This window comes from Geotrypetes seraphini, chromosome 8 (assembly GCF_902459505.1).
Source record: "Geotrypetes seraphini chromosome 8, aGeoSer1.1, whole genome shotgun sequence".
NCBI classification, from domain to species: Eukaryota; Metazoa; Chordata; class Amphibia; order Gymnophiona; family Dermophiidae; genus Geotrypetes; species Geotrypetes seraphini.
Genome location: NC_047091.1, coordinates 178513837 through 178530986, shown reverse-complemented (window position 1 = coordinate 178530986; position 17150 = coordinate 178513837). Strand labels below are relative to the sequence as shown.

At 44.3% G+C, this 17150-nt stretch overlaps 1 protein-coding gene across 2 annotated transcripts in view; it reads right to left on the bottom strand.

Annotated features, from left to right (window-relative positions):
* SF3A1 (splicing factor 3a subunit 1) overlaps positions 1 to 17150 on the bottom strand; it is a 75988-nt gene that overhangs the window by 19948 nt on the left and 38890 nt on the right. Inside the window, exon 13 of one of the 2 annotated variants that reach the window (XM_033955693.1) lies at positions 30 to 62. The exons of the other annotated variant lie outside the window; for it this stretch is intronic. Coding sequence (XP_033811584.1) covers positions 30 to 62 — 33 coding nt within the window. The remainder of the gene's footprint in view (positions 1 to 29; positions 63 to 17150) is intronic. 2 annotated transcript variants of the gene reach the window in all.

Genomic DNA, 17150 nt, shown 5'->3' with positions numbered 1-17150 from the left:
GCAGTCACGCACAGTATTCAGAAGCTTACCAGATACCCCGGTCCTTTCTAGCACCATGCCATCTGCAGAAGTAATGGAGAGCCTCCGTTAATCCTGCTCCTTAATACTCTGTTCTTAGGAACCTACAAATTGTGTTGTGCAGGACTCTGATGTTCTTATAATGAAACAAATAGTAAATGTAGAATACTAATATGTCAAAGGTCTTTTTTTTTCCTATTTCTAGTTCTTTGAAGCAGCCAATTTTTACAACTGCTTGCCTGTACACTGTACTCGAGTGCCTGCGAGCCAGTTTTCAATGAGAAACTAAAATTCCTATACAGTGTTCCCCCAGTCATTGGCGGTTCACAGCCCAGGTCAATCGCGGTATTCTCCAACCAGGACTTCCTGTGTTAAAGTTGGGCTTCACCAATCAGGAGCTGAGTGTCAAAGCAACTCCTGATTGGTGAAGCCTGACTTTATTGCAGGAAGAGGCGGTCGGAGCATACCGCGAGTGATTTCCTTCACTCGCCGACTCTCCAGCTGCCCTATCCTGCCTCCCTAGGTGAAAAACCACCTAAATTAGGCCTCCATGCCCTCCTCTTGCACCTGGCTATGGTCCCTGAAGCCCAGCTGCAGCAGGTAGTCGCTCTGGATCTGCAGTGGCCGCTCGTGCGGCTCTAGCTGGCGGGCGCTTTCCCCGTGCAGCTGCATGTAGAAGAAACATAGAAACATAGAAGATGACGGCAGAAAAGGGCTACAGCCCATCAAGTCTGCCCACTCTGCTTACCCACCCCCTGTCTATGCCCTAATGACCCAATTTCCTGATCTTGACCCTCGTAGGGATCCCACATGGGTATCCCATTTATTCTTAAAGTCTGGCACGCTGTCTGCCTCGATCACCTGCACTGGAAGCTTGTTCCAATGATCAACCACTCTCTCTGTGAAAAAATACTTTCTGATGTCGCCATGAAATTTTCCGCCCCTGAGTTTGAGCGTGTGCCCTCTTGTGGCCGAGGGACCCTTGAGAAAGAAAATATCATAAGAACATAAGAACTGCCATCTCCGGATCAGACCCATGGTCCATCGAGTCCGGCGATCCGCACACGCGGAGGCCCAGTCAGGTATACACCTGATGTAGTTTTAATCACCCATATCCCTCTATGCCTCTCGTAAGGAGATGTGCATCTAATTTGCCTTTGAATCCTAGCACAGTGGATTCCTTAATAACCTCCTTTGGGAGAGCATTCCAGGCGTCTACCACTCGCTGTGTAAAGCAGAACTTCCTGGCATTTGTCCTGGACTTGTCCCCCCTTAGCTTCAAACCATGTCCTCTTGTCCGTGTCGCGTTGGACAATGTAAATAATTTATTTTCCTGCTCTATTTTATCGATGCCTTTCAGCATTTTGAAAGTCTCGATCATGTCTCCTCGCAGCCTCCTCTTCTCAAGGGAGAACAGTCCCAGTTTCTTGAGTCGTTCCTCATATTCCAAGTTCTCCATACCTCTTATCAGCTTCGTTGCTCGTCTCTGCACCCTCTCCAGCAGTTTTATATCCTTCTTTAGGTTGGGAGACCAATGTTGGACACAGTATTCCAAGTGCGGTCTGACCATTGCTCTATAAAGCGGCATTATGACTTTCTCCGATCTACTCATGATTCCCTTCTTTATCATGCCTAACATTCTGTTTGCTTTCTTTGCCGCTGCCGCGCATTGTGCCGACGGCTTCAGGGTCCTATCTATCAGTACACCCAGGTCCTTTTCTTGTTCGCTCTTACCCAGAGTTGCGCCTGACATTCTATACTCGTGTTCCTTATTCTTACTACCTAAATGCATTACTTTGCATTTCTCCACGTTGAACTTCATCTGCCATTGCTCTGCCCATTTCTCTAACTGATACAAGTCGCTCTGGAGTTCCTCGCTATCCTCCTGCGATCTGATTGCCCGGCATAGCTTTGTGTCATCTGCAAACTTAATGATCTCACTGGATACTCCTTCTTCCAGGTCATTGATGTAAATATTAAATAGGATCGGCCCAAGAACCGAGCCTTGGGGCACACCACTAGTCACTTTCTCCCAGTCTGAGAACTTCCCATTTATGCCCACTCTCTGCTTTCTGTTTCTCTCATCTTCCACTTCGACATGTCCCGTGAGGTACTTAAATGTTTCGATCATGTCTCCCCTCTCCCTACGTTCCTCAAGAGTGTAGAGCTGCAATTTGTTCAGTCTCTCTTCGTACGAGAGACCCTTGAGCCCCGAGATCATCCTGGTGGCCGTCCGTTGAACCGATTCAATTCTGCGCACATCTTTACTGTAATGTGGCCTCCAGAATTGCACACAGTACTCCAGATGAGGTCTCACCATGGCCCTGTACAACGGCATTATGACTTCAGGCTTTCAGCTGACGAAACTTCTATTGATACAACCCAATATCTGCCTTGCCTTAGATGAAGCCTTCTCCACTTGATTGGCAGTTTTCATATCTGCACTGATGATTACTCCTAAATCTCGTTCTGCTGAAGTCCTAGTTAAAGTTTCTCCGTTCAAGAAGTACGTCCTGCATGGATTTCCGCTTCCGAGGTGCATGACCTTACATTTCTTAGCATTGAAGCCTAGCTGCCAGGTTGAGGACCAACTTTCCAATGTAAGCAGGTCCTGCGCCATATAATTCTGTAAACTGCATTCACTTACTATATTACATAGTTTGGCATCATCGGCGAATAGTGTTATTTTACCTTGAAGCCCTTGAGTCAGATCCCCTATGAATATGTTGAAAAGGAGTGGACCCAGGACCGAGCCCTGCGGCACTCCACTGGTCACCTCCGATGTTTTAGAGAGGGTACTATTAACCACCACCCTCTGAAGTCTGCCACTCAGCCAATCATTGTCCCATGGGGTCTCTCCTAACCCCATCGATTCCATCTTGCTTAGCAGCCTGCAGTGTGGGACACTGTCAAAAGCTTTCCTGAAGTCCAGGTACACGACGTCCAAAGACTCTCCCAAGTCCAACTTTCTTGTTACCCAGTCAAAGAAGCTGATGAGATTGGATTGGCAGGACCTACCCTTGGTGAATCCATGCTGACTGGGATCCCGAAGATTCCCTTCATTCAAGATCGTGTCCAATTTGCTTTTAATTAAGTGTTTCCATGAGTTTGCACACTATTGATGTGAGACTCACCGGTTTATAATTCGCAGCCTCTGCCCTGCAACCCTTTTTATGCAGAGGAACGACATTAGCTAATTTCCAGTCAAGGGGAACTTTCCCCTTACTTAGGGAGAGATTGAATAGCTCAGCCAACGGTTTCGCCAGGACATCGCTCAATTCTCTGAGCACTCTTGGGTGCAAATTGTCTGGTCCCAAGGCTTTGTTCACCTTGAGTCTTGCCAGTTCACTGTAAACTTCACCTGGTGTGAACTCAAAATTCTGAAACGGGTCTTCTGTGCTTTGTGTTGCCTTCAACTGCGGACCGTGTCCCGGTGCCTCACAGGTGAAGACTGAGTAGAAGTATTCATTCAGTAGTTCGGCTTTATCGGAATCTGCTTCCACGTAACTTCTGTCCGGTCTTCTAAGGCGTACTATCCCGCCTGTGTTCCTTTTTCTGTCACTAATATACCTGAAGAAGGATTTGTCCCCCTTTTTAATGTTTTTTGCCAGAATTTCTTCCACTCAAAGTTTTGCCTCCCTGCCATTTTGACCGCTGTAGACCTGGTCCTATATTCTACTTTTGCCTCTCTTTTCTCCGTGCACTTGTAGGAGAGAAACGCTTTTTTCTTCTCCTTAATGAGGTGCGAGATCTCCGCGGTGAACCATTGGGGTTTATTGTTTCTTTGTCGTTTATTTACTGATTTTATGAAGCGGCTAGTTGCTTCATGTATGGTTGATTTCAGTGTTAACCACTTAGCTTCTACATCATCGGTCTCCGCTTGGTCCTGCAGCGTCTGATGGACGAAATCTCCCATGCGTGCTAAGTCTGTGCCCCGGAAATTGAGTATCTTTGTTTTCGTGTTTGATCTAGGGAAGCCTAGAGTGTGGGCGGCCTGCAGGGGGGTCGCTCTCGGGCACCAGCAGGTAAATGATGATCGGCGAGCGCTCCAGATCCAAAAGGCAGCACGGAGTGACAGAATCCAGCCCGTTTGGGATCAAGCTGAAGCGCTCCGAGTCTTGTCCGGGAGCCTCAGGGTGCGGGCAGCGGCACCAGGCAGGGAGCATCCTCCAGCTCCTTGTCGTCCCGTATTCGCGGTTTTTCGATATTCACGGAGGTTCCTGGAACGGAACACGGGGGAGAACTATATACTAAGCCTATCTGACCAGAATCAGACTGTACAGGACGTCTCACCTGCAGCTGGAGACTGAAAACAATTGACTAGCTAGAGGTTCCATGGGATACTTATAGGGCAAAGAAAATCCAAAAGGGACAGATACTACCACTTATAATGATCCATAGAAAACAAAGAAGAGTGGAATCTTACATTACATTAGGGATTTCTATTCCACCATTACCTTGCAGTTCAAGGCAGATTACAAATAGTTTGTCCGGAGATTAGAAGTATTTAGGGAGTAGTTTGTACATTTCTTTGAGTTGTTAAGGATTACATCTGAGTTGTCATGATATTAGAAGTTCATATGTAGTAGTTGCAGGTGATGCTTGGAACATTTCTGATTGTGTTAGTTCGGTTTTATGTGTTTTATGAATAGAAGGGGTTTTATTTCTTTTTTTTTTTTAATTTCTTTATTCATTTTTAAACTTACATCAAGTGTACAGTAAATATCAACCAAATATAATACAACATTTATACAAATACAAATATAATACAATTAAGGTTTTGTAGTCTGTGGTCGTGGTCAATAGGTTGTAGAGTTGTGGGTCGAGTTTTGCAGCTCGAGTGGCTAGGATGTTGTCGGACAGTTTTTTTCTTTTGATGTTTTTGGTTGGAGGGTGTGTGAATGGTGTGTGGGTTCTCCTATGTCTGGTTGAGGTGGATTGAACTAGTCGATTGTTCCAATAAGCTGGACTGTCTTCGTTTATTGCTTTAAATAGTAGGCAGGAAAATTTGAAGTGTATTCTCGCTTGTATTGGGAGTCAATGTGAGTCGTGGTATGCCTCTGTGATGTGGTTGTATTTCTTCAGTGAGTAGACCAGTCTTAGGGCTGTGTTTTATATTGTTTGTAATTGTTTTATCATGGTTGCTGTGCATGGGAGATATAATATGTTGCAGTAGTCTATTAGACCTAGGATTAGGGATTGTACCAAGAGTTGGAATTGTTTTCTGTAATGAAAGTGAATGAAAGACTTTTATTGCAAAAAGTAACAGAGTTATGTGAGCAATGGAATCCTTTACATTTGTCTTGGTGGGGAAGAGTCCAAACTATTAAGATGATGGTTTTGCCTGTTGTTTGTTACCAATTGGGGATGATACCAGTTTTTTTCCAGGGGTCTTTTTATAAAAAATTGAATAGTATTCTTACTGTTTATTTGGCTGGGTAAAATTGCAAGAATTGCCTTAGTGTCTTTACAAAAGCCAATTAAGGAGGGTGGGGTAAATTTTCCAAACTTCTATAGGTATCATCAATCCCATATTATGCGCCAAGGTATGTATTGGGTCCTCCCAGAACTCATGGAAAAGCTACCAGATTGGTTATGGTTAAAATGGCAGCTCATGTTTCCCATTAGGCTTCGTCATCTTCTCAGTATTAAAATGCCTAGGTTGCGGAAAAACAATAAGACATGGAAAACTTTAAGATATGTTAATAATTTAACACCTCTTCCAATTCAAAAATCAACTTATCAAAATATATGGCTAAACTCCAGGATCCAAATAGGCGGTTTTAAGATTGTCTGGAAGGATTGGATTAAAGCAGGTATACGGACCTTAAATGATGTCATTTCTAATGGTAAACTGCTGCAATATATATTTGGCCTTGATAAAAAACAAAGTTATAAATGGTTGCAACTGAAGCAGGCTATTCCAGCAAGGTTCCCTGAATGGAAATCTTTTAATAATCAATTTAGTTTAGATTTCTTATGCTTTCAGGCAGATTTTCTGGGTCACCAGGCCGCACAGTGGTATAAATTATTATCTGGCTATTCGAATAAGAAACCAAAGACTGGACTTAGAGATATTTGGAGCATTGAGATTAAGCATCAAATTAATGCATCTCAATGACCACGTATTTGGTCTTGGAGGATGAGATGTACAATGTCTGCGTCTATGATGCAAACATGGTTTTTCCTGTTGCATAGAGCACTCTGGACCCCTGTTTGTTTACAAAAATTGGATTGCTCTAAGTCTAATAGATGCTGGCATTGTCATCTCGAGGCTGGAACTTTAGATCATTTATTGTTTCATTGTCCATTTATTAAAGCTTTTTGGCAGTCAATTTGGGATCAAGTTTCAAGTTTCAAGTTTATTAATTGATTTGTTCAATCGCTTAATCTGATTTCTAAGCGATGTACAATAAAATATGCATACATAAGGAGACAAAAACATTACATACACTTAATTAATTATAATATAAACAAAAGGAAAGAGGGGATGAAATCCATTTTTATAGTAAAGAAAGGACATACATGGTAAATACAAAAGGAAACTGGGAAGAGAAAAAAAGAAATAAAAAATAAAATTACACTTTGTAATAAAATTTAATTAAGTAGCAAATGCATCTTTAAATAAAAAGGTTTTTAATTCGCTTTTAAATTTCCCAAATACCTTCTCCTCCCGTAAAAACATGGGAAGCGCATTCCAAATCTGGGGAGCTGTACATGAAAAGATAAATTGTCTTCTTGTACTAATAATTTTTAGTGAAGGAATTGATAAAAGGTTCCGTTCACTAGATCGTAAAGTTCTTTTAACTGAATATGGGATAAGCAACCTAAATAAAAATGCTGGATCAAATAAATTGTATGCTAGAAAATCATGTAGCATTGTCATATGACACAATTTTATTTGGCATGTCTATGAGAGCTAAAAGCCAATTATCTGCTAATAATAATAAACTTTTAATGATTTTAACAGGAGTTGCCATTCAGCAAATAACATATAACTGGAAAGATTGCACAAGATTAAATTATTGTTTTTGGTGGAACTCGGTGTGTCACGTGTATAGGATGGAAAGAGCGCTAGCAGTTCAAAATGGATATTTTAATAAATTTAAGGATGTGTGTGGGCCATTAATAAGGTATTATAATGAATAATCAGCATTTTTCCCTACTTACTTAATATATATTGTTTTGTGGGTGGGAGGTGGGTTTTGTGGTTTTCATTATCAAATTATAAAACAAATGATCTAAATTATTATATGATATAGCACAGTTACTTACCGTAACAGGTGTTATCCAGGGACAGCAGGCAGATATTCTTACCTCCAGGTAAGCCGGCTAAGAAGCCTTCCCCGCTTGAGCGTCCTCCGGTCTCCACTGCAGTGAGCCCAATCCTGCCGACCGTGAAACGCCAGCGGAAGCGCTCCGCTCCGATTGAGGTTAGCCCTTCGACATCGGGTTCTTCCTCGGAGTGTAGAGCGGCACCTAAGGTACCGCAGAAGAAAAAAGCGATACCGGTGCCCTCGTTAGATGAGCGCATTGCCGCTGTCTTGCAGGTTCAGCTCAGGGAACAACTCCAGCAGCTGCTTCCTGCTATATTAACCCCGATCCTTCCAGAACCGGTCCGGTCTGAGCCACCGGTACCGGTAGTGGAGCAACCTCTTATTTCTGCATCCACTCCTTCGGTACCGGTGCACTCGGCCTCTTCAACATCGATGCCACTTCTTGCACCGGAGCCGAGGCATCAGTCCGTACAGACTTCGGCACCGGTACAACCAGTGACTTCTCCCGGTACCGTGTCGATGAGATCGGGTAAGTCGGTACGCAAATCCCGACATTTAGAACCCTCGACTCCAGAGTCCCGGGATCGTACATCTCATGTAAGAGACCCTGATCTGTGGGGAGACTCTGAAGAACCATTCCTTTCTGAAGGTGAATGTTCCTCTGAAGAAGCTGATTCTGCATTACCTGATCCTTCTTCAAGACAGGAATCCACATCTTTCACTTCCTTTTTGAAAGATATGTGTGATTCCATGTCTATTCTTTAGGAGGCTGAGTCTAAAAAATCTAAAGCTTTTTTAGACGCACTTGACTTTGACCAGCCTCCTAAGGAATTCTTGAAACTGCCTCTGCATGATATATTACGAGAGACATTCTACAAGAATTTGGAGACTCCTTTAACAATTCCTGGAGCTCCCCGTAAACTAGATTCTTTGTACAAGGTGATCCCTATTCCTGGATTCGACAAACCCCAGCTTCCTCACGAATCATTGTTAGTGGAATCTACCCTAAAAAAATCCTCAGGAGCTAGTGTATATGCTTCTGTACCTCCTGGCAGAGAGGGCAAAGCCATGGACAAATTTGGTAAGAGACTTTATCAGAATGCAATGTTAGCCAATAGATCTGGCAACTACGCATTCCATTTTTCATTTTATCTGAAACACCTCCTTACCACCATGGCTTCGTTCGAAAAGTACCTCCCCCAACGAAAACAACAGGCTTTTCATCAATGCTCCTCTTCGCTATTCCAACTGCGAAAATTTATGGTTAGGTCCATCTATGATACCTTTGAGCTAACCTCCAGAGCAACAGCTATGTCTGTGGCCATGCGTCGACTTGCCTGGCTTCGGGTATCCGAACTTGATGTTAATCATCAAGATCGGTTAGCCAATGCACCATGCCTGGGGGATGAGCTCTTTGGGGAATCCATGGACTCGACCACTCAAAAGCTCTCGGCTCATGAAACACGTTGGGTTACTCTGCTCAAAAATAAAAAGAAGCCTCCTACTACACGGCCTTTCAGACAGCAGTCGGCTTATCAGCGCCGCTATGCAGCTCGACCATTGCAGACACCTTCCCAACCACCTAGACGTCAACGCCAACAACAACGTCAACCCCCGAGGCCTCAACAGCAACAGCAGCCTGTGAAGCCACCTCCACAACCAAAGTCCCAACCCTTTTGACTTAATTCACCAAAGCATAGCCAGTGTTCAAATCTCCACCCACCTTCCTCAACCCATAGGTGGTCGTTTATCTCTTTTCCTCAGCCGATGGGAAATCATCACCTCGGACCAATGGGTCCTCAACATCATCCACCACGGCTACTCTCTCAACTTTCAAACTCTGCTGGCTCTAAGTCCACCAAAAGAGTCTGCTTTGAACACTCCTCAATCTGCTCTCCTCGTTCAAGAAGTTCAATCCCTTCTTCTTTTAAATGCTATAGAGGAGGTTCCTCCAGATCAGCAGGGGCAGGGGTTCTACTCCCGTTATTTTCTAGTCCCCAAAAAAACAGGAGATCTAAGACCCATCCTAGATCTTCGAGATCTCAACAAATGTTTGGTCAAAGAGAAATTCAAAATGCTTTCTTTAGCCACTCTTTACCCTCTTCTCAATCAAAACGACTGGCTATGCTCCCTCGATCTCAAAGAAGCATACACTCACATTCCGGTCAATCTGACCTCCAGACAATATCTTCGTTTCATTATCAATCATCGCCATTACCAATACAAAGTGCTACCCTTCGGTCTTGCCTCCTCTCCAAGGGTGTTCACCAAGTGCCTCATTGTGGTGGCAGCATTTCTTCGCTCTCACCACCTTCAGGTCTTTCCTTACCTAGACCACTCTTCAGTGTTACCATCAGAAGTGGACAAGATTTTCTTCTTGGTGTCTTCTTCATCATCATGATCCCACGTCTCTTGCAGTGGAGACCTTGTTGGATTATCTGCTTTCTCTGTCTGACTCTGGCCTCAAATCTACCTCCGTCAGAGTTCATCTCAGTGCTATTGCAGCTTTTCATGAGCCAGTCCATGGGAAACTCCTTTCAGCTCATCCCCTGGTCACCAGATTCATGCGAGGTCTTTTTAATTTAAAACCACCTATTAAAGCACCTCCTGTGATCTGGGATCTTAATGTGGTTCTATCCGCTTTAATGAAGCCTCCATTTGAACCTTTGGCTAATGCCACTTTCAAGTTTCTCACTTGGAAGGTTCTTTTCCTTATTGCTCTCACCTCTGCCAGGAGGGTCAGTGAGCTCCATGCACTAGTTTCTGACCCACCTTTCACAGTCTTTCATCATGACAAGGTGGTTCTGCGTACACATCCAAAGTTTCTCCCTAAGGTTGTTTCAGAATTTCATATCAACCAATCCATTGTTCTGCCTGTCTTCTTTCCGAAACCTCACTCTCATTCTGGAGAACAGGCTCTACATACTTTGGACTGTAAGCGGGCTCTGGCTTACTATTTAGACCGTACTAAGCCCCACAGATCATCTCCCCAACTCTTTCTGTCCTTTGATCCGAATAAATTGGGACATCCTGTTTCTAAACGTACGTTGTCAAATTGGCTTGCAGCGTGCATTTCATTCTGTTATGCTCAGACCGGACTGACACTGGAAGGTTCTGTCACGGCCCATAGAGTCCGAGCTATGGCAGCATCTGTAGCTTTCCTCCGTTCCACTCCTATTGAAGAAATCTGCAAGGCTGCCACTTGGTCCTCAGTTCATACTTTTACATCTCATTATTGTCTGGATGCATTCTCCAGACGGGATGGACACTTCGGCCAATCTGTTTTACAAAATTTGTTTTCCTAATGGCCAACCTTCCCTCCATCCCTCTTTTTTGTTAGCTTGGAGGTCACCCATCAGTCAAGAATATGCTGCCTGCTTGTCCTGGGATAAAGCACAGTTACTTACCGTAACAGGTGTTATCCAGGGACAGCAGGCAGATATTCTTGCGTCCCCCCCACCTCCCCGGGTTGGCTTCTTAGCTGGCTTATCATAACTGGGGACCGCGCGCCTGTGTCGGGCGGGAAGGCACTCACGCATGCGCGGTGCGGCCTCTAGAACTTTCCAAGTTCTTAGAGTGCAATCACTCTAAAAGTGTCCGTACCGGGGCTCCGTCGGTGCCGTCACCCATCAGTCAAGAATATGCTGCCTGCTTGTCCTGGGATAAATATTATATTTGAATATAATTTTTGGGAGGGTAGGGTGGGATATAATCTTTTTCTTGAGAAAAATGTAGAGCTTCAAGTGATGTTGTATTTTAAATGATGATTTTATTGTACACTTGTTGAAAGATTTTAAATGAATAAAGATTTATTTAAAAAAAAAAAAAAAAAGGAATTGTTTTCTGTCGAAGAATTTTCTGATTGGCCTCATGTTTCTCATGACTGTGAATGATTTTTTTGATTGTTTTGTTGATTTGTGGCTGCATTGTACACCTCTGTCTATTAGCACTCCCAGGAGTTTTAAAGTGGGTTGGATGTGGTATGCTGTAGAGTTTATGACAAGGCTTGTTACGGTTGGGGTTTTGTTATTTTCAAGTAGGATGAAGTTTGTTTTTTCCGGATTTAGTTTTAGTTTGTGGTCTTTCATCCAAGTTGCTATTGTTTCAAGTGTTCTGTGTATTGTGTCTGTCGTGGATGGTGCTGGTTGATCGAACGGAAGGAGAATGGTGATGTCGTCTGCATAGCTGTAGGAGGTTAGACCTTGTTTGACTAGGTAGGAGCCAAGGGAGGCAATGTATAGGTTGAAGAGTGTGGGAGAAAGAGGTGATCCTTGGGGTACTCCACAGGGGTTAGACTATGGCTCAGATTTTTCTTTGTTTGTTTTAACTCTGTATGTTCTGGATTGTAGGAATCCTTTAAACCATAATAGTACCTTACCACAGATTCCTATTGAGTCCAGTATCTGTAGAAGGATGTTATGGTCTACCAGGTCAAAGGCTGCGGAGAGATCTAGTTGGATAATTAGCTTTTTTTTTTTGCCTGTGCTGAGGTGTTGTTTGGCGGTGTCCATGAGTGAGCCTAGTAGAGTCTCAGTGCTGTGGTTGGTTCTGAAGCCTGATTGTGTTGGGTGGAGTAGGTTGTGGTTCTCTAGGTATGAGTTTAGGACTTTGGCTACGAGGCCTTCCATTTGCTTGATATAAAGTGGTATTGAGGCTATGGGTAAGAGGCTATGGGTAAGAGGCTATGGGTCTGTAGTTGGATGGTTGGTCTGTTTCTCCTTTGGGGGTCTTTCAGGATTGGTGTGATGATGATTTTGCTGAAATCTTGGGGGAAAAGGCTGTCAGTTAGTAGGGTTTGTATCCATTGCAAAAGTAGGGTGCGAAATAGTGTACTGGAGGCTTTCAATAGGTATGGGGGGCAGTGGTTGAGGTCGCAAGTTGTGTGGCTATATTTGTTGTAGAGTTTGTTGAAGTCCGACCATAGTATTGGTGAGAAGTGGGACCATGTTCTGTCTGCTGCAACTGCTTCTTCTTCTGTGGAGGGTGTTGTGATCTCTTCTAGGTGCATAGGTGTTCCATTGAAGGTGGATCTTATGGTTGCAATTTTGTCTTTGAAGAACGTTGCTAAGATGGTGGCTGTGGGTGTGGGGGAATTGTAGCTTGTCAGGTAGGATTTGGTGTCTGTGAGTTCTTTTAGTAGTTAGAAAAGTTTTTTTTTTAATTCTTTATTCATTTTCGTTTGCTACAACAAGTGTAGCAAATAAACTCATTTAAAACTTAAAGATACACACTTGATTAACTCTCATATAAGCATCAAATTTAACATTTCATTACAAATTAAAATTCTATAATATTTTAAATATTATGAAAGAAATCTAACATTTATATCATCCTTATTGAATCTAATAGTCCCTCCCCCCTCCCTCCCTATTCAATAAATCATAAAATTATCCTTACTGTGAAATTATTGAAATACTCATGTATTATATAATAACAACAAGTAAAACCCACCCTTTTCCTCCCTAATCAAATACCTTAACATGGGAAAAGTTAATCATTCATTACAAAAATCTGTTAACGGTCCCCAGATTTTCTGAAATTTACTAATATAACCTTTTTGCATTGCTATTGTGAGCTCCATTTTGTATATATGACACACAGAATTCCACCAAAAATTATAATTTAACCTGTCATATGTTTTCCAATTGTATATTATTTGTTGTATTGCTATTCCAGTTAAAATAAACAAAAGCTTGTTGTTATCTGACGAGATTTGACTTCTGGCTCTCATAGTTGTTCAAATTAAAATAGTATCATATGTCAAGGCTACCGGATTTTCTAGCATCCTATTAATTTGAGGCCAAATTGATTTCCAAAATGATAAAATAAATGGACAATAGAATAAAAGATGATCTAATGTCCCAGCTTCAAGATGACAGTGCCAACATCTATTAGACTTAGAACTATCTATTTTTTGCAAACGAACAGGGGTCCAAAAAGCTCTATGTAAAAGAAAAAAACCATAATTAGTAAGAATTTGTTATTTTTTTAAGATATTTGACTCTTTGCCCTCATTGACATGCCAAATAATATAGTATCATATGATAAAGCCACCGGATTTTCTAATAACCTATTTATTTGGCCCCATATTGATTTCCAAAAAGCCAAAATTAATGGATACTAGAATAATAAATGATCTAAAGCAGTGTTCTTCAACCTTTTTACACCCGTGGACCGGCAGAAATAAAAGAATTATTTTGTGGACCGGCAAACTACTAGGACTAAAATTTAAAAACCCCGTTTACGCCCCATCTCCGCGAGCTCGGTCCCCGCAAACCATCTGATCCCATCTGCACAAGCCGCAATTATGATTTTATATTGAACGTATTTTATTAAAGTATAAAAAGAAACAATATTCTGAACAATTGTGATTTTATAAATACAAATATACAGAGCACGGACCAACAAAACCCCTGTCTCCCCTCCCCTTCACATATATCCTCTCTACTATCAAGAAAACTGAACAAGCCAAGTTCATAGAAATATCATGCTAACAGAATACTGCAGTCCCCAGTTATGTCTCTAGCAGGATATATATTTCAAATCTGATATATTCTAATCACAAAATAGAAATAAAATTATTTGTTTCTACCTTTTGTTGTCTCTGGTTTCTGCTTTCATCTTCTTTTCACTCTCTTCCTTCCAGTGTCTGCCCTCTCTGTCTCTTCAATCCAGCATCTGCCCCTTCCATCTACTGTCTGACCTCTCCCCCTTCCATATAGTATTTGTCTTCTTTCTATGACCCTCTCCCCTTTCCATCCAGCCTATGCCCCTCTCTCCTTTTTACACGATTCACTCCAGCTTCACTGCTCTCTTCATTTTTATCTCTCCTACACCAGATCTAGCATCTTTGTCCCTCTCAATTTCTCTGCTGACCCCCCTTTCCATCTCATTCCTGTCTCTCCCCTTCCCCTCCTCTAATCTCCCTGCAAGCTGTTTCCTTCCTTTTTTCTTCTCCCTTCCCTCCTCCCCCTGTCCAGCAGTAACTCTCTTCCCTTTCCTTTCCCTCCTCCCCTCCCAGCAGCATCTCTCCTTCTCCCTATCCAGATCCAGTAGCAGCTATCCCTTTTTCCCCCTTACCCAGCAGCTTCCCAGACTCCTTTCCCTCCCCCCCTCCCAGCAGCATCTCTCCTTCTCCCTCTCCAGGTCCAGTAGCAGCTGTCCCTTTTTCCCCCTTACCCAGCAGCTACCCAGACTCCTTTCCCTCCTCCCCTCCCAGCAGCATCTCTCCTTCTCCCTATCCAGATCCAGTAGCAGCTGTCCCTTTTCCCCCTTACTCAGCAGCTACCCAGACTCCTTTCCCTCCTCCCCTCCCAGCAGCATCTCTCCTTTTCCCTCTCCAGGTCCAGTAGCAGCTGTCCCTTTTTCCCCTTGCCCAGCAGCTTCCCAGACTCCTTTCCCTCCTCCCCTCCCAGCAGCATCTTTCCTTCTCCCTCTCCAGGTCCAGTAGCAGCTGTCCCTTTTTCCCCTTGCCCAGCAGCTTCCCAGACTCCTTTCCCTCCTCCCCTCCCAGCAGCATCTCTCCTTCTCCCTATCCAGGTCCAGTAGCAGCTGTCCCTTTTTCCCCTTGCCCAGCAGCTTCCCAGACTCCTTTCCCTCCTCCCCTCCCAGCAGCATCTCTCCTTCTCCCTCTCCAGGTCCAGTAGCAGCTGTCCCTTTTTTTTCACCATGCCCAGCAGCTTCCCAGACTCCTTTCCCTTCTCCCCTCCCAGCAGCATCTCTCCTTCTCCCTCTCCAGTAGCAGCTGTCCCTTTTTTTCCCTTGCCCAGCAGCTTCCCAGACTCCTTTCCCTCCCCCCTCCCAGCAGCATCTCTCCTTCTCCCTATCCAGGTCCAGTAGCAGCTGTCCCTTTTTTTTTTCACCATGCCCAGCAGCTTTCTCCCCTCCCAGCAACTCTCCTTACTTGCCAGTGCTGCGATTCAGTAAGGCAGCCTCGGGTCCTTTGATGGGTCGCACCGCCTCTGAGGAAAGCGGAAGTTGCATCATCAGAGGCGGCCGACTCAGCAAAAGCTCCAAGGCTTCATTCTTCAATTGCTGCGTTTGTAAGGAGAGCCGCTGGGAGGGGAGAAAGCACAGTGTGAGGCTCCCTATTATCTCTCCGGCCCTGTGCGAAGGACAGCTTCTCGATCTTGCCGGTCCTGCACGGACCGACAGGAAATTGAAGAAGTTGATCTCGCTGGTTCTGCGCGGACCGGCAGGAATTTTCTGCGGACCGGCGGTTGAAGAACTGTGATCTAAAGTCCCTGCTTTGAGATGACAATGCCAACATCTATTAGACTTAGAACTATCTAACTTTTGTAAACGAACAGGGGTCCAGAATGCTCTATGTAACAGAAAAAACCAAGTTTGTCTCATATATGCAGATACTGTACATCTCATCCTCCAAAAAGCACAGTTACTTACCGTAACAGGTGTTATCCAGGGACAGCAGGCATATATTCTCACATGTGGGTGACGTCATCTACGGAGCCCCAGCGCGGACAGCTTTTCAAGCAAACTTGCTAGAAGTTTCAAGTTTGCACACTGCACCACGCATGTGCATGCCTTCTCGCCCACTAGAGGGCGCATCCCACCTCGTGGTCCTCAGTTCCATAACTAGCAGAGAAGCCATCCCCAGGGAGGCGGGCGGGTTGTGAGAATATATGCCTGCTGTCCCTGGATAACACCTGTTACGGTAAGTAACTGTGCTTTATCCCAGGACAAGCAGGCATGATATTCTCACATGTGGGTGACCTCCAAGCCAACCAAAAAAGGGCAGGTGGGAGGATGGCAATTCAGGAAAACAGATTACGCAACACCGACTGGCCAAACCGGCCGTCACTCCTGGATAAAGTGTCCAGACAGTAATGAGAGGTGAACGTATGAACCGAAGACCAAGTGGCAGCTTTACATATTTCCTCCATAGGAGTGGATCGGAGGAAAGCCACCGAAGCTGCCATCGCTCGGACCTTATGCCCCGTGACTCGACCCGGGGGCGGAAGTCCGGCCTGAGAATAGCAAAAAGAAATGCAAGCAGCTAACCAGTTAGACAGAGTGCGCTTGGAAACAGGATGTCCTAATCGATTAGGATCGAAGGACAAAAACAATTGAGGAACCTTCCGATGAGACCCGGTGCGTTGAAGATAATATGCCAACGCCCTCTTACAGTCAAGCGTGTGAAGCGCCGTCTCGCCAGGATGGGAGTGGGGCTTCGGAAAGAACACAGGAAGGACAATGGACTGATTGAGGTGGAAATCAGAAACAACTTTAGGTAAAAACTTAGGATGGGTGCGGAGAACCACCTTGTCATGATGAAAGACAGTGAAAGGAGGGTCCGCAACCAAGGCTTGCAACTCCCCAATCCGCCTAGCGGAGGTGAGGGCAATCAGAAACATCACCTTCCAAGTCAGAAATTTCAAGAGAGACTTGTTGAGTGGCTCAAAAGGGGGTTTCATCAGTTGAGCTAAAACCACATTCAAATCCCACACGACTGAAGGAGGCTTAAGAGGGGGACAAACCCTGAGTAACCCTTTCATGAAGCGTGTCACCAAAGGATGGAGCGACAGGGGACGCCCATCCAGATGTTGATGGAAAGCAGAAATAGCACTAAGATGAACCCGCACCGAAGTGGTTTTCAGGCCAGAGTGCGACAGATGAAATAAATAGTCCAAGACCGAGGACACCGGAACCGACACCGGATCCAGGTGAAAAGACGAACACCAGGTGGAAAACCTGGTCCATTTCTGCGAATAACAAAGCCTCGTCGAGAGCTTGCGTGAGGCTTCCAACACCTCCCTCACCGATTGAGACAGACCAGGCGAAATTAGGGAGCAAGAAACCAAGCTGTCAGGTGTAATGACTGAAGATTGGGATGTA